Genomic DNA, 27,954 nt, shown 5'->3' on the forward strand with positions numbered 1-27,954 from the left:
AAGTGAAGTAAGTGTGTGACGTGGATGTGTTCACACACAGACCTTTTTCCCTGTAAATCGCAATGTGAATAAGGGCATAACTGTATAGCTTTGTCTCAAGCACCTTTGGGAGCTGAAATGCATTTGCAGTTCGAATCAGATTGTTCTTCCTGGTGTGCTACGTTAACCTGCTATTGTGTGGGACTCCATTTCCAAAACGGACAGTTTATGGACGCTTTTGCAATATGCGGACAGTTACAACTAATGTCTCACAGTTCTCACACAATCTGGTTTTCATTTTACAGTAAAAGCGTACATTATTTTGTAAGACAAAGAGACTAGATATTGCATGTTTACTACAATGTTTATTTGATTTTTTTTTATAACGTAGCATTATAAATGTTTGACATGATTTTGAATACAAGGTGTGTTTGCATTGGAATGACGGCAATTCCTGCATTTAACCATTTGTAAATGATATTGGCATTCGCAAATTTGTATTTTTAATATATTTAGCTTTTTTAACATTATTTATAATATTGTTGGTAGTTTGCGATATTGCAAGGTCTTATATCAGAAGCTATTTAGTAGCCCAGAACTCGTTCATTCTCATAGATTACTTTCCCTTTGACAATCACAAATTCAATTATTTCTTGATGACCACCAAACTGGTAAATAAGATGTTCCCATCTGAAAAATAAATAAGAAAAATAAATAGGCAGAGTAACTATACACTGAATTGACATACTCAATGCTCTCTTTCTACAAATGTCTCAGTTAATGTTGTTAAAGTCAAAATACAAAGTCCTCAATTAAGAGTTTGAACGTGTGGTGGCGGACTGCCTGCCGTATTTCGAGTGCGGTGGTCAGGCCACCACAGGTCCGCTGAACATTATGGATCCCGGGCGGTAGTGCAGTGGTCTGAGGCGGCAACATGCTGGGGTTACTGATGCAGCATTGCAGAGCATATTACGAGCTGCCTTACTGTGATCCTATCAACGGCGGTGAGCCTGCCATGGGAAGGGTGGCACTGTGGCAACTCGGGAGGGAGGGGGTCTTAAAGAGCCTCTTGTACCTCTGTGCAAGGAGGTGCATGCAGGGGGGCACATGGTGTGCCCCCCGCATGTTTACACCCCCAGTCCCTGCACAGTAAGAAATGCATTACATGGAGCATTTCTCCCTGTGCAGGAACGTTCTGCAGCGCACCCACTGCGCTGCCTTTCTATGGCTCTCCTTTGAGCCTTAGAAAGGAACTGCCGCAGCAGGACCGCCCGCACCAGATTCAACTCTGAATCCAGAGGGTGGTCGGACTATGGGTAGGGCAGTCTCGCAGAGGGGCGCTGGTGTGGCAGCCCACTGCAAGGCTGCCAAACTTGTAATCAGGCCCATAATCACATGGATGGTTTATGAGTTTAGCACATTCAAGATTATAAACCCTGAGCTATATTTTTCACTTTCCCTCTCCCCATACACATGAAACCTGATTATCAAAGTAACTTATCTGGAAAAATATAACCGCAAATTTCAAAATTAGAATGAACCAAAATATGCTTTAATTCATCTTACTGAGAAAAGGCCATTTTCTGTATACATTTACTGAACAGTTGTTTATTGTTGAAATGCTCATTTAATTTTCCTGCCAGGAAGTTAATAAACTCAACTGACAAGCTATTCCTTCTTTTAACCAAGACAATAAACAATCAATAGAGTATAGATAATCACGAGGTGTGGTCTGTCTAGGGACCAACAGCTTAAATTAGACAAGGTGGTAAAATAAAATCATAAAAAAATAGACTCGGGTCACACCGCTATCATTTGTTGTGTCCTTCTTGGGGATACATCCATGGTGGACACCCCACTGCTGAAGCACCTTTGTGCCCCCTGTCAGGTTCACCCTGAAATGGTGGTTAGTCTGGTAAAGATTGTGGTGAGGCAGCAACCCAATGTAACTGGGGCACCAACAAAACTGGTAGAGTTTGCCTCCTATAAGACTGCCATGTGAATTGTGGTCGAACTTCAACAAATGGTAAGCATAGTTTTCGTGACATGCTGAGTGTCAGAAATAGAGTTTAACGTGGGGTGGGATACCCCTTCCAACTCAATAAATCTAGTCAAGCCAAAACATTCTTCTGAGAGAATCTCTGCTCAAGTCTGGACAGCTATGGATCAAGGTGCAGGCAATCTCTAAATACTTGATAACTTCAAGCAGTAGGAGCAATTGTAAAGTTCAGAAAACAACACTTAAAATTTCCAGACCAATTTACAAAAAAAGAAACATTTAATGAGCAAAAAGACATCAGGATCATCAGAGATATGATTTATAGGGTTTAGGGCAAAAAGGACCAAGCAATAGAAAATCACCCTCAAAAATCCCTGTTAACTGCTGACCGGGACCACAGTGCAATTTCAGGGTGACTGTGTTGAAGCGGACGTCAGATACAGTAGGTGTGTTGTCCCATCCAAAGGTTTAACTTCTTACTTAGTCTTTTTTATGGAAGGTAACATTTTCCATGTGGGCAATGTCAAAGGCTGTGGCGGGTGAGGGTCCCTTGAAATTGGATACATCATATTTGAGCTCCCACTAAAGCCATTGGTTTTGGCCCAAAAAGCTCAAGTGGGAGAAATCTGAATTTTATAGCCAGCGAAGGCGCTTTGAGGGGTGATAGATGGCACCATACCCAGTACAAAGTTTCACCTTTTGTTGGACTAGGCTCTCTCTGCAGGGTCCTACCTAAACATTTTGCCTTCGCCCTCCTGTTTTCTCAACCCGTTTTTGTTGGCTTTGTGGACTCTGTGCACTTAACCACTGCTAACCAGTTCTAAAGTGCTTAGTCTCACTCCTTTAAACATGGTAAATTGACTTCTACACAATTGGCTTAATAAATTTACTCATAAGTCCCTCGTAAAGTAGTGCTACATGTACCCAGGGCCTTTAAATAAAATGCTACTACTGGGCCTGCAGCACTTTTTGTGCTACCTACTGAAGTAGGCTTTTGCAACATGTCTCAGGTCTGCCGTTTCAGACTGTGTGTGTAGTTTATTTTAAAATGCCATTGTGACCTGGCAAACTAAACCTTTTGCCAGGCCTAAACATTGGTGAACAGTTCTCGTCCCTGTGTGCCAAAAGAGTGAGAAGGCCTTGTGTGATATTCTTTTTCTAGAAGGGTCTTCTTTGGAAGGAGCCTTCCCAGGTGGATCAATGTTCTGAGGTATTGGTGGTGGCTGAGGTGCCAGATTTATCATGTGCACTGGCGAATGATAGGCAACATTCAACTACCCAGTCCTGACCATTTTCTCACAGCCCCACCTACTTTTGCAGCACTTCATCTTTGCATTACTGTACAATTACCCAGGTGCCCCTTTTGCAACACAGTTCTTTCATCCCCAGTTCAGTTGAGCTATCCTCAGACTTGGTCAAAACTGATTTTCCTTCCTACTGATACTGAAACTAGGCTGTCTAGGTGGGTTCTGGAAAATAACAGGATATGCCCTCCTTGGCATACCAAGTTAAATGATGTAGTCCTAAAGGGAACCTTTTTACTGCCAACTGTTCCAGTCCACACCCACACCCAGATAGGCAATCCCAGCTAAGCGTTCATCTGTTAACATCCATGGACCCTTCCTGGGCTAGGGGCAGGCCATTGTGCTCTGAGCCAGGCCCGTTAACTTTTAGCTAATGATGTTTATTCCAGCTCTGGAGGAGTGATGAGCGGCAGAACAGGTTTTAGGCCAGTTTTGGCTCAAGCAGCTTAAAGTATATTTTTATAAAGTTGGTTTTCTGCTGAAGTTAACATACATCTGATATCATTTTCAAATCAGATTATACAACCTAAGCAGGAAATAAGTCAATTGTATAGCTTTTTCCTCAATGGAGATAGGAATTTAAGATTTTAATCTTAACTAAATTTACTTAGGGAAACATCTACAAGGCCACCAAGTGAAATAGTTTTTGGCTTTTATTTCTTTGTTAGGTCACACTAACCCAAATAGGTATTGCATCTTTAGGTCGAAGCCTGGCGTTCACTGCGCAAGCAGTGTCGTGCAGGCGAGAAATTTTGATCTCCAGTATGGTGCTTTAACCCGCCTCTCTCTTCCATTGGCTAGCTCCATAAATGGAGGCTAGCCATTGGAAGAGAGATGTGGCAATCATTCTCGGAGCAGATTCGTGGGCGTTCCCGTGTTTTTTTTTAAGCTCTGCCCCTTTTTTGCCGTCATGAAGAGGTGGGCCCAGTGTGGGTGTTTCCTTTTTTTTTTCTCTTCAAGATGTTTGCGGCCGCCATTTTTTCATGGAGATGGGGCGGGCGGGTCGCGAGTTCGATCGGGGGCATTGGCGAGTGTTCGCTTTTCTTGCCGTTTTCTTGTTGTAGTCTTTCTTCAAGATTGTTGGTTCTCTCATTGGTGAGCTGCAAAACTCCAAAGCAGATTATTTGCCGTAGCTGGAGCTTTTGGAAAGTATCCTTCCAAACGAAAATAGGCAAATGGAAGCGAGCACTCGTTTACTAACCATTTCCTTTCAGAAAGCAGGACTCGGGCCGTCTGTACATACACCGCATCCCTGGAGATAATGCAAATAAAGACGGGGGAGGTTCATTTTCAATCCATCACCACCGGAAATCTGCTAACGGGGCCGACCCGTCCCCTCCGGGTTGTGAACACGATGAGGGGTGGACACATTTACTTATGATGCCGGGCCGAAAGCAGGGGGCGGGGGTTGAGCGCCTCTTCTGTTTTTGAGCTGCTGTGTGTCCTCTTTCTCGGGGAAGACTGTCCAGTAAATGGGCACAGAGCACGACGAGCAGACTGACCCACTGCAAATTGCTACTTTCTGTAGTCAGGGTCCCCGGATGCTTCAGGTAGGTGGAGGTGCTGTGACCCCACTCCCTTCTCAGTGAAGCTTGTCCCAGAGAGGGGCATGGATGGGCACGGAGCAGGAACGGTGCAGACGAGCACGGCCTACGGCTGCATAGTTGCTACAGTAGGGCAATAGTGGCCCGCCCCTTACCCGGGGAGCACCCCTTTTCTGGGGAGAGCCCTTCTCAAGGAGCACGGGTGGGTGGGCACGGTGCCCGAGCAGCACCCTGGGCCCTCCCTGCCTCGTTCAGTGAAAGGAGCACGGATGGGCATAGTGCAGTAAATGCATCAGTTTTCCGACACGGCAGAATGGATTTTAGAGTCTAAGTGGAGAAGTGTGGCTCAATGGTTAGAGCGGCAGACCCTGATGCAGAGGTCTAGCCCGGGACCAGGGTTCAATTCCCCGCCTCGGCGGGTCTTGGGCTCAAAAATTCCACGGACCTGATCATTCTCGCCTCGGTGCCTATTCCAATCATGGAGTCCCACTCTGCAACTCTGGGCAATAGCTTGCTTAATCTCCACAACGGCCCCACAACGCCAAGGATGCCTGGCCTCCACCTTGGGGGTGCCCAGGAGTGGACACCTCACAGGGAAAGCCAGGATGGGTTCCACAGCGGTATTCGTACAAGCGCCTTGAGGCCCTTGCGGGTGAGTAGTGCGCTATACAAGTATCAATTTACAATTTCATGTAGGGATGCTTCTGTCATTTCCCTCACATGGCCTCAAGAGGCAGGGACAGGGCAGGTTTTCTTACCAAACGTCTCGCAGGTTCAGAGAACACATTATGATAGTGAGGGTTCAGGACATCCCCAGGTCACAGGGCCTTGGAGGCGGTGTGGGGGGCCCGCCCTGGATGGCACTGAGCGGGGCAGCCTCAGGTCTCTTGGGACATGCATGCGTGACACAATGCACGCAAGTCCGTATGCAAAAGGAGTACCGCCGAGTCTGGTATACTCTGAGACGCCCCTGGCATCCTCCCGTGCTTTTATTCACTCTTGTTATTATGTGTACCTCTACTACTATCATAGTACAGCTGCTGCAGATACTAACATTCGCAGTAGTAATTATAACAATACTACTACAAGGCTGTTGAGTCAATCATCGCGTGAAGCAGGGCGTTGTAGGTGGGGTAAGCTACTGTGAGGTCACAGGACGCCATCGGAGCTGCGCATAGACACGTAGAACTCAGAGCGGAAGAGAAGAGAGAAGGAGCAGGTAAGGGTGGGTCAAGTTGGTGTTCACGGGGCGCACTTGAGGGGCTAGTGGGTGAGTAGTGTGACGTTACACATCTGTGAATACCCCATTGTTCTGTTTTCACCATGAGCTCATGCCTCCTCCCGACAGCCTAAACTCTCGCTTTATGTGCCCCGCCCCCTTGTTGATCTCTTACCCCCTTTGTCCCTTCTTGGCGTTACCTACTCACCCTTGCGGAGTTTTTGCTTCTAGTTCCTCACCGTTTCCCTTTTAGGCCCTCCACCCGTTTCCCCACCAAGGTGGTTCATCTGGGTTGAACGTTGTTGGTGGTATCTTTCTGCGAGTCTCGGGCTTTTAACGGGACGTGGTTTGAGAGGTATGTTTTTCGGGTTGTTGGTTTAGTTTAGCTTAGTTTTCGCAGCTTGTATTTCTAGAGTGAAAGTATAATAATGCAGGACTGTTTTATCTGCGCTTGTTACGTCTTTGAGCAGTGCTGATTGTTATATTGGCAAATTACGTGTTTTTTTATGGGGGTATTTTTAGTAGCAGTGGTTGCTTCGTACTTAAGTAAGGCCGTTGAGCCAATCATCGCACGAAGCAGGGCGTTGTAGGTGGGGCAAGCTACTGTGCCGGTGCCCGGCTCCAACATAGCGTTCTTACCCCTTGGTCATCCCCGCGTCCATCTGCTCCACCCCCTTTTGTGCCCTCAGCTCTGACCAGTGCCCGGCTCCTACATAGCGCTCTTACCCCTTGGTCATCAACTCTTGCCCCGTACCGCCCTCTGACCTCAAGCAGAGCATTCGTCCCTTGCCGCGTTGCTCTCTACCCTCGCAGGTGCCCTCCGCTCTGAATCCTCTGCCATCTGATCTCACCCCGGGCCCCCACTCACTTCTTACCCCTGTACTCTCAGCTCTTACCCCTCTGCCCTCAGCTCTTACCCCTTTGCCCTCAGCTCTTCCTAGGGCCTCACTTCTGGCACACGTGTTCCTCTGACCTCAACCCAGGCCTCCAGCCCTCACCACGCTGCCCTCTGCCCTCACCTGTGCCCTCACTGACTCCTGTGCCCGCAACTCTTACCCCTGTGCCCTCAGCTCTTACCTGTGCCCTCAGCTCTTACCCCTGTGCCCTCAGCTCTTACCCCTCTGCCCTCAGCTCTTACCCCTCTGCCCTCAGCTCTTACCCCTCTGCCCTCAGCTCTTACCCCTCTGCCCTCAGCTCTTACCCCTCTGCCCTCAGCTCTTACCCCTCTGCCCTCAGCTCTTACCCCTCTGCCCTCAGCTCTTACCCCTCTGCCCTCAGCTCTTACCCTGCCCTGTGCCCTCAGCTCTTACCCTGCCCTGTGCCCTCAGCTCTTCCTAGGCCCTCGCTTCTGACTCCTGTGCCCTCAGCTCTTACCTGTGCCCTCAGCTCTTACCCCTGTGCCCTCTGCCCTCACCCGTGCCCTCAGCTCTGACACCTGTGCCCTGTGACCCTCGCCGGTGACCATGGCCAGCATGGCGGGGGAGATCAAGGCCTTCCTGCTGGCCCTGTCGGGCTGGGTGCTGGTCTGCTCCACGCTGCCCACCGACTACTGGAAGGTGTCAAGCATCGATGGCACGGTCATCACCACGGCCACCTTCTGGTCCAACCTGTGGAAGACCTGCATCACCGACTCCACCGGCATCTCCAACTGCAAGGACTTCCCGTCCATGCTGGCCCTGGAGGGTGCGTCCCGACGGGGGGGGGGAGGTGGGGGGGGGGGCTGCTGGGGGCTCTGACCACCGCTGGGGGGGCTGCTGGGGGGCTGTGGCTCTGACCACCTCAGGAGCGGCTGCTAATGTAAAAACATCTTCCCATGCCATTATCTCACCTGTGTATGTTGTGAAATATTATATAGCGTGCAGTTGTGCCATTCAATTATATACTTCTCTTTTCTGATTGAGGATCATTATTGTAAAGTTGGCAGTAAGAGCAATGAGGAAGGGACAGACTGGCAAATCGATGGTTACAATGGGGTTCATTTACAAAGCTTTTATCTTGTTTAAGTTGCTTTTACGCCTGGATCAAGGCAGAGCAAGTGATTGTGATTCATTAAGGTGTCATGTACTTGCACAAGTTCGTTTTATGTATTGTTTTGTAACTGTATTTATATAGTGCTTACTACCATTGACAAGGTGTGGTTGGGTGGATGGAGTCAGTGGATGAATGGAGTTGAGTGGTGGCTAGGTGGATGGACTTAGTGGGTGGATGAAGTGTGTCTGTGTGGCTGTGTGTGTGTGTGTGTCTGTCTGTGTGTCTGTAGCTGTGTGTGTGTCTGTGTATGTGTGTGTGTGTGTGTGTGTGTGTGTGGCTCTGTGTGTGTGGCTCTGTAGGTATATGTGTTTGTGGGACTCTGTGTGGGTCTGTGTGTTTGTGTGTGGCATTTGCGAGAGATTAAGCTATTGGCATTGTAAATGACAGTGCCATTTATTTATCTATTTTCAAAACCAACACATAAATAAAAATGTTGTCATTTACAATGCCAATAGCTTTAACTTTTTCAAAGGCGAGACCGTTGCATTGTAAATGCTTGTTTTGTTATATATTAGCACCATACCCTGTTGGCTTGCAAGGCACACTTTAGGGGTTAATTATGAAACCATAAAAAAGTCAGACTTATTTACATGGCTTCAAAAATGGTGACTTTTGTACAACTACTCAACAACATGAGTATCCATAAGGTAACGAATGCTAAATATGAGTATATTTTCGCACATATGCCTAAGTAAAAGCTTTACAAATCTCCATTAAAGGAGTGTATCTGATTAAAGTAGTGGGTGTAGCACAAAGTTTTTACCATGGTGCTCGTTGCTTGCAATGAGCTAATCCAAGGCTAATAAGCGTGTAGATCTTCAGGAGCAGAGGAGGGTGGGAAGGTGTGCAGGGTCTGGACACTGTCTAGGCAGCAGCCTGATTTCTCAGAAAGATGCATGCTGCGAAATACCCGACTAAAGACAAGAAGGATGCATGTCCCATGTGCCTGTAGGATTCTCATGCGACTTGCCAAAGAGGACTGCCACCTTGTAGCATAGATGTAGTATATCTGCCTTTTCTACACGGTCTCCCCAGATTTTTCACCTATTTCTGAACCCTTTTTTGCTAGGTTTTGCTTTATCCCTATAAAGGACTAAAGTGCCTGTGCCCCCTCCCAAACTCCGATCCCCCTTTTAAACATGGTTAAGTTGGCTTACACCTGTTTAAATTGCACGTATGTCCCTAGTATTTTTTGCAGGAAATAAATCGGGGCCAGGAAGTTAAAGGCCAACTTAGCACTGCAGCACCTCTAGTACCATCCACAGGGTAGTCCAGTAACAGGACGTCAGAACTTTCATTTGTAGCCTGACTGCAGCAGCCTCAAAATCTGCTGTTAAACCTGTCAAAATAACTTTTTGGCTGGTGGGAAACTCTACTTTAAATATTATTAAATCACCCCTGAGTACTCCTTGTTGCTCACAAGGTTGGTGCCCGATATATATAACTGGGAAATGTGTGAAATTAAATCCGGCATGCTCCACCTGGAACTAGACTCCAAAACCTATTCTCATTGGCAGGGCTGTAGCTGGATCTTAGAAAATGTCAAAGTACTGACTATATTTTTTCATATGTAATGTGTGACATGCAAAGGCTAACAGTCATTCAAACCTTTTTTTTTAGATTGTATAAAATTCCAATTTATTTCTGAGGTTTGATTTTTGATAAATTTTTAGGAAAATAACCTTTACAAAGCTGCATTTTTCCCTGCATTAGCCTACTAGCAGATGATCAGAAAGTGCATGAGCTTAATGAGGTGTAGAATCTGCTCCCAGACCAGAACAATGGATTAGGCCTGGTGACTGGTTGTGGGGCATTTGATCTCTTTCAGCTCGGCAGCTCGGAAAGGACAGTCTAGGATGGATCAATGAACTTCATTAATTTTATAGGTAAAGCGGTGAGGCCTGCCCATTCATAGTTTAGTGTAAGACGAGACCTGAAGAAGCAAAAGTCTTTGTCCCAAAGGGCCACACTAACCATGCTGACTTCGAATGGGTTTGGACTGGACACGGGTGGGGGGGGGACTGCTCATTTCCCTGGCCACACCTCTGGGTGGACACAAGAGTTCTGCACAAGAGAGGAAGGGCCCCCCATCTTGCATTGTAAGAATGGGGTGCACAGTGAGACTGTCCACACTAAGGCAAATAGAAGTGCTGCACAAGCTGGAAGGGTTGCCCAAGGGAACTTTTTTCCCCATTGGTTAGGGAATGTGCAGGAGTCACCTCAACCCTCTGGCTACTGAAAATAATATAATAACTGTAGCACCCCAAGGAAACCTCCTCAGAACACTTTCTGCACCTGTAGATCAGAAGAGAAATCGACCTGCTCTTTGCGACCTCAGAGGAGCCCACAAGGACTGGACGTACTCCCTCCTGTAGCCAGGACAATGAAATGGGCTTGAAGGGTCAGTAGGCTAACCTTCTGTGTGATTGCAGAGGCACACACGCAGCAAGAGGCCTATTTCCTGACGTGCCAGTAGACTAGTACCAATGGGACCTGGACTGGAACTGGCTGGTGGTATCTGCTGGAGTGAATCCTGAACCATTAGTGATTTCCCTAAAGTACTGAAACCTTTGAAGTGATCAGACGAACTGCTCCAAAAACCACAGAAAGCCGGGCTTCCAAGACCTTTAGATCCATCAGGTGGACCTTGTGGCAAAAACTTCCACTTTCAATTTATCTTCCTCAAACACTGCTTCAGGCTTGCCTCATTGGAGGATTTAGAGCTCATAAAAATTATCTGACTAAAACCTTTGACTGGGACAAACTTGATTGGTGTATCGACCCGTATTCCATTGTGATTGCCTGAAAACGTACCTATGTCTTGGTCTACTGCTTCCATATACTATCATTAGTTAAAGTATTTTTGGTACTATTTTTATTAAACTTTAAATATGCATAACTTTGGTACCCCTTAGAGGATATTTGTCATTCTAGTGTAATTTAAATGTTACTCTATTTTTTCTAATTTAGGAGTCAAGATTGTGCATCCTGACAACAGTTACTGTAGTAAAATTGTGTTTGGTGACGGTCACTCACAGGAGTGTTTTAGAGTGTGTAGTATGAACACAAATATACAAAGTATTCAATAATCTCCTATTTAAATTGCAGTTGTGTGGCCCTTTTACTACGCTGCCTCCACATCTGCAAAAAATTGCACTACCTCTCCCCTTCTTAGTTGAAAACCCAAAGCTCTCGACATTTTGCTTAAGATTATATTTCTCAAGGTTACCGGTTTAAGTTAAAGACAATGAAACTGTAATAGTAAGTGACATTTCGCTGGGAGCATGAAACAACTTAGGGACTGAAGTTTTCTCATATAGAAGCCATGAAAGTGAGCTTGTAAAAGACATTCTCCAAATACGCACCTGGGGGAATTTATGATAATAAGGTTCCCTTCTTTTCCAACCTCTAAAGAGCCTTGGCTGTCAGACTTTCCAAGAGCATACGCAGCATTAATGGTTGCAGCAGCTAAGGCCTCATTCATTGACATTTTCATATTAACACAGGCCAAATGCATTACTATTGGCTAGAGAAAAAAGAACAGCAGAAATGCAGATGATTAATGAAAACAATTTGGAATGCTATCTTGGTAGTAGGATTCAATAAAACACATGCAAGCGTTGGTATATTAAATGTTGAACAATTTTCAGACAATTCTATTAAACATCATTCTTTTTTGAGTTTAAACAAACTAGATCAGAGATAGAATGCAGACAAAGATCATGCGCTTTGTAAGAGGTTAAAACTGGATGAAAAGATGGCTGATTACAAAAAATGGGGATTATATTTGTATTTATAAACTATAATTAAAAATGTCTTACTCTAGTGATGTAAGAACCTAATTAACAATAAAACTGTGATCTGCTTGAATGATTATGCTCGGAGAATGAAACTGTCTACATAAAAAAAACTCAAGCTATCCCTAAAATGCCATAACTGATCTAGCATTAAATGTCACAAGCAATGACAAATATAATGAAGCTCGCAATTGAAGTCAAAGTGGCAATAATTAAAATATACACATAATATAATTTTACACATATTACCAAGTTTTGATTTTCTTATTTTACCATTAAATGATACTCAACATTAGATGCAACACAACATTTAAATGGTTGAATATGCAGTTTTTTGTGAATCAACAAAAATGTTTACTAGAATTTTAAAGGCCTGAACAATGAAATTCCTTGGGAGAATGCTATATGCTAACTTCTTCTAAACATCAATGATTCATGGGTTATATAATGAATATTACATGTTTCAATATTTCCTTGAAGTCCGCACCTTGAGTGAAAATTAGATGTTCAAACACCCCCCTTTAAGTTCGCACTTTGATGTATTGGGTTGAAGTGCATCTAAACCCTGCAAATATTTAGAAACATGTTCCATCTACCAATTATGCCAAATAGTTATGTCTTTATAGCCTTTTTTCAATCCTTTGGGTTGTTAAAAAATACACAGAATAATCATAATCTGGATTCTGTTCTTGCAGCTTTATTCTTCATTATTCATTTTTAATAATTTTAATTTCATTTGAAAATATAGTCCGTAGTGGTACTTGTTCTGTTTTTTAACAATTATTTTAGTTTTTTTTTTCTTTTTTACCATCTTAAATCAATTATGACATCAGTTTGTATTCTGTTCTTGTAGTTAGGTCTTTATTTATTTTTTCAAATACATTATTTGCACGAGAATGGAGCACATTGGCTCTTTACTTAGTTGTTATACTGGATCTTGGCCCGTTTTTTCCTTTTCCGTGGGTGCAGTCCATTTTTTATTTGTATTATACATATAGCTTGTATCTGAAAGGAAGACATCGTCCGTCTATTGTGTCGTTTTCTGTGATCTCTGTCCATTTTCTCTTTTTACTATTCTCCATGTGATCATAGTTCATGATCTTGGTCCGTTGTTTCTTTTCATTGCCCTCCATGTGATCAAAGTTCACGACCCACACCTGGGATATTGTTGCCTTATGGGTATATATTTGGCTGCAATGTCTTCATCGTGTCGATATCGCTTCCCGTAAATCCATCGGAACCCCGCTCCTCACATTCCGACGCTTGAAGAAATCCAATATTTTTTATCTTGGTAGGTGTGTTTAACCTTGTAGCTTACGGTCAGTAAGGTGTACAGAGCGTTCCTTAGTTTTTGGCATTAATTCTTATTGATTTGGTTTTTCTCTTTTTATATCAATAGAGAATTCCCCATATCCGGAGGTCTTCTCTAGAAATCTAAAGTATCGTCGAATTTTAAATATAAGGTACGTTATAGTTATTGAAAACTTTTTCTAGTTCTAATGAGGATCTCTAAAGTTAACATAGATCTCTGAAGACCTACACCCCTGTTCGCCTTCTATCTTCTAACAGATTTAAACACGTCAGCGTCCCGAACTGCGAGTGCGGCTGAACTTTATAGCCAATCAGGTACTTGGGTTTATAGTCTAGATAGGCAAGCTATTAGAGGCCACTAAGAGGCATTTCACTAATACACATGATTTATTTTTATAGAATTTCATCTATATGACATATCTCTGTTACCGTTGCCGTAATTGAGAAATCTTCGGCACAAAGGTAATTATTACTAATAAAAAACTAGTCATAGGTACTATATCTTTAATGTTATCGGTATATAAAAGTAATTGTTGATAATCACCTTTGAGTGCATTGATAACGGTAATTATTTCCACTTGTATGCACTTCTATGTTATTTATTTTATTTTTTATATGAAATTATCGGCAACTCCGATTACTCATATCTAAATATAGTGTTTATCTCGGATTTATTTCATAGAAGAGCATAAAGCCTACGCTTCTGGAACGGAATCATCAGTACATTTATTAGTTCCACATTATTATTTTTAGAATAGGTGAGTAAAATTACAAAATTAAAAGGTCATATACCCTGGTTGTCTAAGACGTTATCGTGATATGAAGACTAGTAATACCAACCATATAAATTGACTAAGTATACATATTTGTTGCATATTTTTCAGAATGCTCTCCATTTAAATCCCTTCGTGTGCAATCAATTGAAGGCATTGATCCAAGTGATTACTCAGTAAGTGATTAACACACAATGAGATAATGAGATCAAAATTATTATTATGCTTTAGAATCTGAGTACTGGTTTTAAAATCATTTGCCTCTTTAAGAATAACATCGAGTTTAAAGACATTCAGTCTCATTTCTTATTTTTGTCAGTATTACCCCTGTCTCTAAGGGCTCCATGTTCCACTATTGATTTGCTTCTTTATGCACCATTCTCGTGAACTGGGTCTTCTCCCCAGTCCTAAAATGTACAAGGAAATGGAAAACCCACTATTGGGTTTGTATTAATGATGTATACTTGTTAAACATAAGAGGTTATGAGGTTGTCACAGTTTTAGGTTATTTTTAAATGTGAAAATAAATGTATTCTTTCTTTTTCCATTAGGTGTAGATAATAAATTTATTCTCTTTACTTATAGAATATATTGTGGCCCCTCCAGAAGAAGGCGCTGGTCGCCGAAACGCGCGTCGAGAAAAGCATTAATTTTGCCACTCCCTCTTTTTTTATATTTGTGAATTTTGTGATAATAATAATTGTGTTATTCTTTGACATTTGTAATTTTTGTATAAATTGAAATTATTATGTATTGATAATGGATTCATTATTTTAATTCTTATGTACTGTGATGTATCTGTATTTGAAATTTTTAACTCACACCAATTTATTGAAAGTCTTGTCTGTTTTTAATATGAATATTATTAAATGTTAGATACTGATCCTGTGTAGTCTCACCTCTTTGTTATTTTCTATAGTTTGACAATTTACAATACCATAGTGCCTAGGTTGTTTTATCTCACTTCTGTGATCTTTATTATACACTTGTTAGAGGCATGCTTATATTCTTTGTGCACAGGATAAAAACAGACTTCCTTTCAAGCTACAAAAAAAAAATCTTTGATTCATTCTAAATGTTATGGCCTGTCGATGAGTTTCTGTATAATAGTCTCTACTTAGGTTATATAATGATCAGATTATATTGCTATGGAATTTGCATAGAATATTATATCTGATTACACAGGTTAATCAATCTTCATTGAATTTTCGTCTCCAAATAAATCTCTACAAAGCTACCAACAACTTTGCATCATGGAAAGTACTTCCTAAAGATCAACTAATAATGTGGGTCCACAATGGGTATAAACTCAAATCTAAGCATAAACCTTCCTAATGAAACAAAAAATATAAAATTATCCTTTTCTTAGTAAGTGACATAGATTGTATTAAAATGCCTTTCGCCTGGTTATCTAGTTTTTGAGGTGCGAGGTGCCATCACTAATTACTCCTTTGGTCTATGGAAGTCCCCAGAAGGTATCAAGGTCAGCATTTCTTTTCCAGAAACTACTGTCACCATTCTATTTTAAAACCTTCAGTTCAACCCCACCCCTTTTTATTTGCTCCCAACTGCGCCCATCTCTTCCTTTCTCCTCTTTTGCAAAGTAAAACCTAACGCCATTCTAGGAAATTTTCGATTGGCTTTAACCCAGATCTGTGACTGGGGCGAAGTGTTGGACAATAGTCAGCATTCTGTCCATTATCTTTTTGTGCTGCTATAGTCACCCTAAGTGGGAAGGGTATACCCAGTCATGGGTCAAGTGCTCGCTATGCCACTGGATTCAAGCTAGCCTAGCGGATGAGGGGTTATACCCTGAAACCAGTACCAGGATGCTTGATTTCCAGTCTAGGGAAGGCCTGGCCCGGCAGTTTGGGCTCGACCTTTCCCATGGGGAGCAGGGCCAAGACTGATGGCTGGGTCCAAACTGGAAAACCAAAGGTGGTGATGGACGGAGCGTTGACCATACAAACACTCACCCCCAGTCAACTGATCTGGGTTTAATCCATCATCGTTCTTTAGCTCACTCCCCCACCCCAGTTCAGACATGGCCATATGCAAATCAGTCTGACCCTGTGCCTCATGGGAACAGTCCAGCCCGAACTGCCAAGCCATGTCTTCCCTGGACAGGAATCAAGCTTCCCAGGACCGGTTTCTGGCATTACAGCCGTCTTCAGCCGGGCTTGCTTGACTCCAGTGGCAAAGTGAGCAAGGGACTCACGTCTGAGCATACCCTGCCAACTTAGGGCGAACAAAGGAAAACCAAAGGAGGTGATGGACGGAGCGTTGACCATACAAACACTCACCCCCAGTCAACTGATCTGGGATTAATCCATCACCGTTCTTTAGCTCACTCCGCCACCCCAGTTCAGACATGGCCATATGCAAATCAGTCTGACCCTGTGCCTCATGGGAACAGTCCAGCCCGAAATGCCAAGCCAAACTGGGGCACCATGGTGAGCAGATCCAGATCTGCAACTGGATCTGCTCACCATGGTACTCCAGATCTTCCCTTAGCTTTAAGAGATATTCATAAACATCGTCTATTTCAAATTCCTGAAAATCCTGACCTTCAACGACTGTTAGATGTCTACTGCTCTATACATTGTGAAACCCTTGCATAAGGTTTATAGGCACACTTACTTATTTAGAGAGTATAATCATAAAATTAACTTTTAACGTGGCCAGTGCTTGCAGCAGGCTTGACATTTCTTAGCAGATAAATAGCAGACTGCATTATTATCCTGCTCAATGATACCCTCTCCTTTTGCTCTACACCTACAGGCAACACTGCTAAGTGACTGTACAGAGCCCCAGGACACTCCTCCAAGTAACAATGCGCTTTACAAGTGCCCTTTCATTTATTCATTCACTGTATAGTAAATTTGCCTATGTTTGTCAAAATTCCAGTTTTTAAAAATGAACATTTAGAACACCAGCAATATTAACAAAATGTCTTGCTTACCATTGAAAAGCAATAAGCATTGGGATTGAAGTCACTACCAAGAGCAACTATGACTCCAGCATCCAACATATCCCTGGCCCTCGGCTGTTTGAGCCTACAAAAAAAATATTTTATGTGCCACGTTTATCAGAGTTAATGAATAACTGAGAAAATATTCAGCAGCATCCGAGTAATATACGCTATAATGTACTAAAAAGAGCTTTATTAAATGGTATGCTTTATCTGTTTGCAGATATCATCTAAATTTCGAAGAACTCTTGTGGTGACCAGATGTACTCATGACAATGTTAAGGTTGTACAAAGATGTGTAGATGTTTATGAAAGTTTCAAAAAATAAATTACAGGAAAAAAGTAATCCAAAATCTGGTTTTGCAGGTTTTACAACTGTACCAGAGGTGCATTTGTATGTATGTATTTATATATCTACCACTCGAACATTGCTCTTGGGCAATAAAAGAATGTGTACATCAAGTATAGAATTACATATTTGAATTATAATATATTTTAACAATTGCATTTCACATATATACATTTTAGCCATAAACAGATTAAGAGATTCGCCCACATGATTTTTAGGCAAGTGCCAATGTCAATATTCAAACTTGGTTCCCCAGGTTCAAAGTAAGTAGTTAGCCACTAAAACACTTCTAATAATTGGCATAGAGTAAAACAGCATTACTATAATCTGTTCATCAAATTTAGAGGATTGGGACATCAGGTCAGTAGCCACTATATCTAATGTCCGATACATGGTTCACATAATCACAACGATTGTTTGTGCAGGAGGATTTTCAGGGGGGACATGATTGGGCCTGTCCTCTGCTAGAGATGGAGTTACAGTATTTATAGGGGAAGAAGTACTAGACCTCCTTGTACCGTTTAGGCATGTCCCATAAAGGGCACCCCAAGGGCAAACGGTAAGTGTCCACTGGACAGAGTACTTCATCATCTAATTCTACTGAGGCACATTCTTCTCTCTTGGTTATGCTACTGCCAATCCTAGAAGAAATACGTCTTTGAGAACATAAAAGGCAGAGGTTCCCTATCTAGTTGTTGTGGCAAACTGCAGTTTAATAGTAGGCCGAGAAGGATGCAATTAACATGCTATTGTTCTTTATGCACTACTGCCACAGTAGCAAGGGTATTGTTTACTACAGACTGATAAAGAGGTTTGAGTTGTTCCTGTAAAACAGTATTTTTTAACCACTGGCCTGCTGTAAACTCCTTTAGTACCAGGGTCACAGCTATGACGGCAACTAGTCTTCCCCTGAACTATATTTTCTCCTTGCAGGCTAGATGAACATTTTTCTTCTAATTTAAAACTAAAAGTGGGGGTGGAAATAGGGGTGCCTGTGGCCAAACATTCTAATTTTAGACTTTTAACATTGTAGTCCGTAATTCTATTTGAGGTTGCCGGGGACTGTACTGACCTAGATCTTGGTCAATAGTAAGTTTGCTTGTAAGTAGGAGCCTCTCAAATGCATAATGTAGCATTTTCTTTGTTTCCTTTTTCCATTCTTTGAAGAACAACTTAGAGGTTGTTGGGAGTATTTGTTATAAGTGTAGGTGACTGAGAATTTGGGAATATAATTTTTGCCCCTTTTTTTTGCAATCGGGTTGTCGACCTTTTCCTTTTTACCCACTTTCACCTTGCTCGGTTTGTAACTTGCATAATCATTCATATCAGCTTCTGCCTTAGCTTCTAGCTTACGGTAGGTGGCTTGAGTTAAATCATTTACCTTGTCCAGTTCCTGCTACAGGTGAAGCTCAGAAATACTTATAGGGTCGCTTGACTAGAATGTCTGAGCAGTTTGTACTCTAAATTTAGAGTTCTGTCTGGTAACTCATTATTGTAAATTGAACTGCTTAGGATATTCTCAGGAATTTAGACCGAGTAGGGGCTCTGTGCCTTTGTGAGATGTTACACCTTTGTAGTGCCAGAGATACTCCCATATATTGGGACCACGTGATGACCTTTGACTACCATTGTTTTAATTGACTTTGTGTTTTTCTTGAATGTATGACATCATGTTTCCTGTATGTGCCTTTTTCCCTCGAAGATTTCTTTTGTGTCTCCTTGTAGCTGAAGAGAGGGGGTATTCACTCCTTACAGCCTTGCCAGGGACAAAAAGTGTGGGACGTGCATTTGAAAGCATATGAGAGAGGTGTGGAATGTACTTTTCGGTCTGGGAGTGTAGTGTTATAGGCAGTGGTGCACAAATGTCTATTGTGTTGTACATTGGGAAGTATTATGAAGTTCTTACTCTTGGATCTTACATGCCATCTTGAAATTCTGACTCTGTCTAGCTTGAGCTTTACGCACACAGACAGGCCCCAAAATTTGATCAGATTTTGGATAGGAATTGAGCTGGACACTGCTACTTCAGTGTAGGAACCTGGCTTGTTGAGTCTCTTAATCCTGGCTGTGAATCCCTCAGTCTGGAGTGGACTAAGATGCAGTGTTTGCAGCTGGTGAGGTGTTTTATCTTTGATTATTGACTTTGTGATGTGCGAGTGTGTCTGTGGGCACATTCAGGTCTCCAGTTGTTCTAATCACCTGATGTTTTATTCTTGAGTATTGGCATTGTGATGTTTGAGTGTGTCTGTGTGCGTATTCAAGTCTCCAGTGATTATAATCATTTGATGTATTTAGTGTATATGTCCTTCTGATTTCTTGCAGTGTACATCCAGTATTATGTGCTTGTGTTATACCATGCATTCAACAGCTGTATTTGCTTACTGATAAGTCTGTTACTATTGCCTGCACATTTATACACATTTGAATTTTGGTTCATTTTACATCTGGGAAAGCCTTTTGTTAGAGAGTGTTGCTCAAATAAAACCCCATGCTTATTCAGAAAACAGTCTTTTAATGAGTCTCATTTTATCATAGTGAAATCCCGTTCCTGGTGTTTTTATTGCTTCGCCATGTTTGAGCCTCCATATGCCAGGGCGGTATTTTGTATTATTTGGGAGAGCATGCAATACATTTTGGCATCACAACCAGGATACAAAATTAAAAAGGGAAAAACGTTTTCTAAAATGTCAATATTTTCAGTTGCAGATTCCCAGATGACTGAGTTACTGGTGTGGGAAGTTGCCTCTAATGCATGTTTAACATATGAGGGGAAATCACAGATACTTAAATGTTTAGAAAATAAATGTTTCTTTTGAATAGGGAAAACAACTTGGAATTTCAGAGAGAAAAAGTTATCTAATTTTTAATGCATTGCGCAGCATGGATGAAAAATGTGCGCAGCTAGAAAGAGAACACAATGCAATACAAAAGCGGTTAATTGAAGTTACAGAAAATTCTGATCTGTTTGAAAATAAATCATTGAAAAAAAGAGTTGTGGATGTTACAGGCACCACAAGATTGAGAAAATGTGTGTATGACACTGTTTATATTACCAGACTGTTTAGATAGCCAGAGTGAATCGCCAACAAAAAATGTGGTTGAAGGAAAGCTGCAGGTTAATTTGAAATTCTCACAGGAGGTTTTAATTAATTCTTTGGAGGACTTTCCTCAGCCAGAAATTAAGAGCATTTTGGACAAATTTCAGCAGAGACTGGAGGAGGATTTGATAACATGGCTTGTACGTTTGTTTGATTGAGAAGCTCCTGAAGTAATGTTGAATCAAGAAAATGTAGCACAGTTTCATGCACTCAGTCTTGACTGTAATGTGAAGGAGTATATTAGAAATTACAGAGAAGATAAACAAATTGGCCTGTTAGATCTAGCGATTGTTGGTTGCAGTTACAAGTCAGACTGGTCAGTGAGTGACAAACCTTGCTTTACATAGAGAGACGTTATGATGAAACATGCTATTTTTAAACAAGACTGAGTGGGGAGAGAAGCAGTGATGTGCTTTTGAATGTACAAAAGAGGTTGTACAACATGATTTAGATGTGCGGCTACTAAAGAAAAGAGACATTGAGTTACATATTACAGTTAAGGGGCAGTGTACTACTTGGAATATGTGGGAGAAGAAGAGGGTGCTCTTGGGCTTATGGACTGACACATTGTCAGATGCTTGAGAATAGTTTACTCCCTTTGAAAAAAAGTTGCTGGTCTGTCATTGCACTGCGACAGACAGTGCAGATACAGTTGCTTTTGTGTTTTTGCATGCTGACAATGGGCAGATGACAATAAGGTACAATGTGATTTTGAATTTGAATGCAATGGATGATGAATTTCCTTGAGTTATACAGAACAGGTAATGCACAAGAAGCAAATGTGATCAAGTGGTACATACAGGCAGAAACTGCTGTTTTTCATGAACAGCTGGTGCAGGTTTCAGTAGAAAATCCAGGGGTGGAGTTTGAGGTGCCTGGGACACAGGATTCCCCAGTGAAGTGGAACAAGGAGTTGTGTCAAGAGATTTGGGAAATGTTACTGCAAAGCACAGCTACTGTGCATCATGTCAATGCTCACTGTCCTATACATTTACTAGACAGACACTTTCATTTCCTTACAGATGAAAAGGCAAAAATCTTAAGAGGCAGAGGTGGTGATGCATGATTCTGATTTGGTGGGCATGACTAAGTATGAGCACCTAGGAGAGAAAGACACTTAACAGGAGGGCAGAAATGAAGGGATGCATATTACCTTAAACTTCTGTTATTCCTATTTATCAGCATGTACAGCACAGACTAGTCACACAGGAGGTGAGGGGCCAGTTGCAGTAAGGAAAATTACCAGCGCAGATAGGGCAAATGGATTGCACTTCGAGATTATAAAACTGGGGTTTGTTGACTTGGAAACCGGGATTTGGGACATGAATGTAGGGGGATGGGTCTACTTCAGTTTAGGATCCTGGCTTGCTGAGTATCTTAACTCCGCTGCAAATCTCCCAGTCTGGAGTGGGTTAAGATGCAGTATTTGCAGCCTGTGAGGTGTTTTATCGTTGAGTATTGGCATTGTGATGTGTGCATGCGTCTGCGTGCACATTCAAGTCTCCAGTGGTTATAATCATCTGATGTATTTAATGTATATACCTTTCTGATTTCTTGCAGTGGACCTCCAGTATTATTCTCTGCTTGTATATTATTCCATGCATTTAACAGTTGCATTTGCCTACTTATGAAGTGTGTTTTAATTATTGCCTGTATATACATATATTCACAGTGCGCTTGAATACTTGCCTGGTTCCTTGCTTTATTATTGTGACACTTGTCAGGACAGTTTTGATATTTACAAGGAGCTGGAGCTTTAAAGAAAACCACATATTTTATTTTAATTTTATTTAGAAAGTTTTATATAGCGCGAACGTGACCCTTGGGTATCAGAGCGCTTCACAGATACAAATAGATGCGGTAGATTAGAAATACAATTCACATAGCATTACCATATAGGGAAAGAGGTAGGTAGTTATAGTTCCATATAGTAGGAGTAACATACTGCTACAATTCACATAGCATTACCATATAGGACTGAGGTAGGTAATTATAACTCTAAATAGAAAGCGTATCACACTGATAAGAGGTAGATTCGGCATATGTCAAACATGAGATATATTTTGACTATGTACACTGGTTTGTTACAATTAGGCTAGTATTAACAAGAGATATATTCTGACTATGTACACTAGTTTGTTAAAAAATTAGGTTAGTACTAACACCGGGATTACACAGTGCTAATTTTTTCAACCTACGTCTATCCCCCAAGTTGTCATAAATGTTATAATGTTATTCAATATCCTACCATATTGAATGCTGTATTCCTGTATAAACCGTTCTGACTTGGCTTTGTTTGTGCGATCTTCTTCTAGTTCTAAGCGAGTGTAGCGCCTCTAGGATGTTTCCGCTTACTGGACATTGTTTCTGGTTTCCATTCGATGATCCGTTTTGGCACCTTTCAGATGCGGTGGCGGTGAAGTCCGTACTTGACTATGTGAGGAACTTACTCATTAGGAAGATCTTAGCTTCCTTTTTGAATGAAGATATGTTAGTAATTTTCCTGATATTCGGAGGGAGGGAGTTCCAGACTCTGGGGGCTGCCCCAGAGAACGCTCTGTCGTATGTTTTCTTCTTCCTGAAGATGGGTGGCCTCAGCAGCAGCTCCTTGGCACTTCTGGCAGGTCTGCAACCTCCCGAGATCTCAATCTTCTGGGCCAGGTAACACGGTGTTTTGTAATGGAGTGCTTTGTGGGCGATACATGCCATTTTATATTGGATTCTGGCTTCATAAGGTAGCCAGTTTAACACTTTTAGGTGTGGTCAAATATGGTCGAATTTCCTCGAACCGGTAATGAGCCTTGCAGCTGCATTGAGGCATGCTTTTAGTGGTGCCGTGGAAATTTTTGGTAGGCCTGCTAAGGTTGTACATCCGTATTCAATCCTTGAGATAACTAAAGATTGTATTGCCAGTTTGAGATCTGCCGACGAGATGAAAGGTTTCACTTTCCTTAAGTAGTTCAGATGAAAGCGTGCATTTTTTGCCATTAATTTGATGTGCGCTTTCATGTCTAGATTCTTATCCAATGTGACTCCTAATGATTTGGCTGAGTCCACTAGCGTTGGGGTGCATTTTAGTGCTGTGATCATTTTGGTCCATTCTATCGCCTCTGTATTGTTCTTTGGCGGTGAAATTAATAGGAATTCAGTTTTTTGTGCATTCAGCTTCAGGTGATTGCTGGTTAACCAATAAATTGTCTTTTTTAAAGCCTCATTGATTAACTTGATGTCCTCTAGAGATGCTATTTTGATGTAAATCTGCGTGTCGTCCGCGTACATGTGATAGGATATGTTTGCGTCTCGGAGGATTTCTGTCAAAGGTTCAACGTATAAGTTAAAGAGTGAAGGAGATAGTGTAGATCCTTGAGGGACCCCGATCGAGTTTGGACAAGGTAGGGATAATGACTGGTTGACCAAGAATCTTTGCAATCTGTTCTGAAGGAAGGATTCAAACCATTTCAGTACAAGTCCCGACATTCCCATCCTCTTGTGTAGTCTGTCCAGTAGTTTTTCATGATTTACCGTGTCGAAAGCAGATGATAGGTCGAGAAGGACTAGTAGGCATGTTCTATTAAGATCTAGGGCCTGTAATGTGTCATCAACGATATGTAGGATCGCTGTTTCTGTACTGTGTCCTGTTCTGAATCCCGATTGGCAGTTGTCCAATAGCCTGAAGTTTGTGATGTGTTGGCTTAGTTGATTTTGTACACATTTCTTGATTAGTTTGGCCAGTAATGGAATATTGGTAACTGGGCGAAAGTTATTAGGATCTGCTGGGTCCGCTGTTGGTTTCTTGATGATCGGTGTAACTTGGCCTGCCTTAAAGCATTCTGGAAGGACCCCTTGCGATAGCGAGGCATTTATTATTTTTGTCCATATTGGGATGATGATGTGATTGATGTTTTGTAAACATTTGGTGGGGAGTGGATCATTGTAGTGGTTATTTGGTTTGATTTCCGCTAGTGTTTTGGCGATGGTATTCTGATCATATATATATGGGATCACAGCTTACTGGACTTTGGACGTTGCCTTGACTCGTCTACCGGTTTGTGTCCCCATCACCCTTCCCCTCTTCTCCCCATGCTGTGTCTCTCACCTCCCCCTCCCCTCCTCTTTCCCACCTTCTTTATCTGTCTACTTCCCCTACTCCAACCCCCCCTGAATCTCTCACCTTGCCTTCTTTTCCCCTTACGTATTTGTGCTTATTGTTTTTCTCGACCGTACAAGTAACTATGTTGCCATGCTCTAAGAACTGTGTAACCTTTGTAACGAAGTAACCTGTAACTATGATCTGATGCTCATGTAAAGCGCTCTGATACCTCCGGGTCTAGCCAGCGCCATATAAAACTTTTAAAATAAAATAAATAAATAAAATATATCTTGAAGGTATCCCAATGCGCTTTGTTTTTAGATTCCTCAAGGTCATTTGTCTGATTGTTATTGTACAGGCTGTGTGGTTGGATGTGCAGGTTGTCCGCTTCAGATTTGAGCTCTGTATCCAAAGTGATGGCCTTGTCGGTGAAAAAATTTGAGAATTCTTCACAGCTCAGATGGGTTTTAGTGGTTTCTTGGGCCGATTTTGCCGATTTGTTGGATTGTTGCTTTAGTATCTCAAATAGTTTCCTTGGTCTGTTTTTGGCGTTATCCAATTCTGATCTAATATATTCTTTTTTAGACTTTAGGATCTTTTGTTGTATTCATTTCTTATTTTTCTTAATGATTTCAGCTCTGGTGTTGCTGGATGTTGTCTCCATTTCCTTTCGGCCATTCTTAGTTTCCGTCTATCCTCGTTCAGTGAATTATTAAACCAAGGGTTTTTGTCCTTTTCCGAAACTCTTTTTAGCTTTAGTGGCATAGTGCACCCTTTCTCCTCTTAAGTATAATGCAGCAATATAGCCTTGTTTGCGAGAAGCAAATTTGTTCATGTGCTGCTGGTGTAGGGTTGTTTTCCACTCAGTCCTCCTTTTTCTGTTCAGTCGGGCCCAGGTCTTGTTTTTACCAGTTGGTTGTGCTTGCTTTGGGATATTCTCTACTCAAGATGTCTTTTTAGTCGCCATTTTAGTGTCAGGCAGGGCAAGATCTGTTCTTAGCTTGCGAGCAGTGATCCAACAGACTCCCCCTGTTTTCTGGCATCGTTTTCTGTTCAGTAAAGATGAACTGGTGAATGGGCAACCCTCAATTTAGCTTTAAGCCGCAATTACGATCTATTTGTCTGCGACGGCCGCCATCTTAAAGACAGTCTGTCGAGGTCGTGGACCAAGTGAGGCCCCCTTTTTGTTGTTTCTCTGTTTTACTTGCAATACGATGGGGTGGTGTCAGCTGCCGCCCTCGGTTTGCTTCGTATTCCAATTTTGAGGTCAGGCGGGGCGGATTCAGCCTTACTCGTCTTCCCCTTCCTGTTAGACCCGCTTTTTTCCCACCGGTAGCAGAGAAGGGGGGGGTGAGGAGAGAGAACTAAGGCTGAGGTTAGAAATCGCCAGCCTATCCGTATTTAGAGCGCGGCGTTTCCTCAGAGCCTTCCCCTACCTCAAGACGTTCTGAAGGCACCTCCGGCAGCGCCTCTGATGTCCCGTTTCCGCACCTCTGATGTCCCGTTTCCGTTCATGAGCGTTGCAGCCGTCATCTCCTGATATATTTCATGGCAGCGCAGCACACAAGGGGGGGCATCGGTTCCTCAGCAGGCGGCAACCCTTGATGGCTATAATACTTTTTCTCCGCTATTCACCGCTCGCAGTCCACTTTGCTGTCGCCTTCTCCAGATGCTGTCCGAGGCAATGTAACTGCAGGCGATGCCAGAGAGAGATCCTCCGTGTCCTGTAGTCTTGCAAAGAGAGGTTATCGTGCCGCTGATCAGGTAGGCTGTTTTCTTCTTTCCCGATTAGCTTCTTAGGTAGGCAGTTTTCCTTCCTGACTAGAGCTTTCCCAGCTATGTTCTGCTTCAGATGGCCGGTCAGTCGCTGGGGGGGTTAACTTCGGGATTTATACCGTTTGGTAATCCCTAACCCCGGAGCTCTTGCCTAGAGCTCCTACTTGGTGGCCATTTGGTGGAATAAAAAAAAAGTTAGAACATAGTTAAAACATAGTTCTAATTAGTGCACAAGCCTTTATAAAAGAGCACCATGGCGCGCCTATGGGTTGACAAAGGCTTGGTGTAAGAAGCTGAAACGCGTCCTGAATGCTGCTGGCTTGTTAAATAAAAAACAAATTATGTATTCCCCCACTGGACTGCAGAGAGTTCTCTTTATTACAGAGGATGCTGGGTGAAGTTTACACGCATCAGCGGTTGCGTCGTGCTCTGCACCACCAGCGTTCAGGAGCAAACAGACATTACCGCATCTGAGTGGAGTCACGGCGAGTGAAACCTGTCTGCCCCCGGAGCAGTAAATATAGCTCATAAGGACCAAGGAAAGGGTTATGGTCTCGCTGGAAAGCACCTGACATCAGAGACTGACCCTATGTTTAAGAGACCAAGAACTGCTTCGTAAATGGGCACGAACGAGAGCATTAAGCTAAGTAGTGCAATGGAGAGCCATTTTTTTTTTTTTAAAGTACGACACTTAATTGAACTGCCAGCATTTTAAAGTGGTGCTGTATTTACAGACAATGGAAAATGTTTATGGACAGTGCACTTGAATACTTGCTTGGTTCCTTGCTTTAATATTTGAACACTTGTCAGGACACTGATATTTACAAGGAGCTGGAGCTTTAAAGAAAACCACATGGTTCTAATTAGCAAACGTACATGCATTTATAAAAGAAAACCAAGGCACGCCTTTCAGTTGACAAAAGCTTGGCGTAAGAAGTTGAAAGGCGTCCTGAATGCTGCTGGCTTGATAAATAAAGAACGGATAATGTATTCCCCCATTGGAGTGCAGATAGTTCTCTTTATTACAGAGGATGCGGAGTGATATATATATTTAAATATACACACACACAACCACACACACACATAGGAATGTTGTACATTTGACATCTCGGAAAGCCTTTTATTAGAGAGTGTTGCACAAATAAAACCCCATGCTTTAGTCTGAAAACAGTCTTTTGATGTGTCTCACTTTATGAAAGTAAAAGTCCTCTCCTGGTGTTTTTATTGCTTTGCCGTGTTTGTGCCTCCATGTGGGAGGGCAGTATTTTCTATTATTTGTGAGGATGAAGCAATACAACCTTACTGATTAGATCCTAAAGAGTCAGGTAATCCTGCTACCTTGTAAGAATGTGGAAACCAATTTACCAGGCTCCTGTCAATGATCAGATCTACTGTCGCAGGGCACTTTGCTAAAAGCCACACCAGGTCGGCCTTCTCGGGATGCTTGCCCCCAGCTGACCAACAGGGCAGCCGCTTTGCCTGTTGAGCCCAACACTATACAAGACCAGCTACCTGGAATCTGTGAAGTGGAGGGCAACCAACCAGCAGGATATAGCAGATTGTTCAAGGAGGCAATGAGGGCATAAGGGCACCCAGCCGCTTCCGTATGGCCCTCTATTCAAAATGGGAGAACCCGGGTCAGGTCTTGACCCCCTGCAGAGCCCTTTTACATACTTTTGAGATTGCATTTAGATCATATTTGTTTTTCTTTTA

At 42.5% G+C, this 27,954-nt stretch overlaps 1 protein-coding gene across 1 annotated transcript in view; it reads right to left on the bottom strand.

The window, feature by feature from the left end:
- Positions 1–331: 331 nt before the first annotated feature.
- Positions 332–27,954, bottom strand: part of AMDHD1 (amidohydrolase domain containing 1) — a 104,420-nt gene continuing 76,797 nt past the window's right edge. The window contains exons 7-9 of the mRNA XM_078675839.1: positions 16,920–17,013; positions 11,442–11,602; positions 332–669 (exon numbers count right to left, since the gene is read on the bottom strand). Coding sequence (XP_078531965.1) covers positions 564–669; positions 11,442–11,602; positions 16,920–17,013 — 361 coding nt within the window. The 3' untranslated portion in view covers positions 332–563. The remainder of the gene's footprint in view (positions 670–11,441; positions 11,603–16,919; positions 17,014–27,954) is intronic.

The sequence above is a fragment of the Lissotriton helveticus genome, chromosome 1_1 (genome assembly GCF_964261635.1).
Source record: "Lissotriton helveticus chromosome 1_1, aLisHel1.1, whole genome shotgun sequence".
NCBI classification, from domain to species: domain Eukaryota; kingdom Metazoa; phylum Chordata; class Amphibia; order Caudata; family Salamandridae; genus Lissotriton; species Lissotriton helveticus.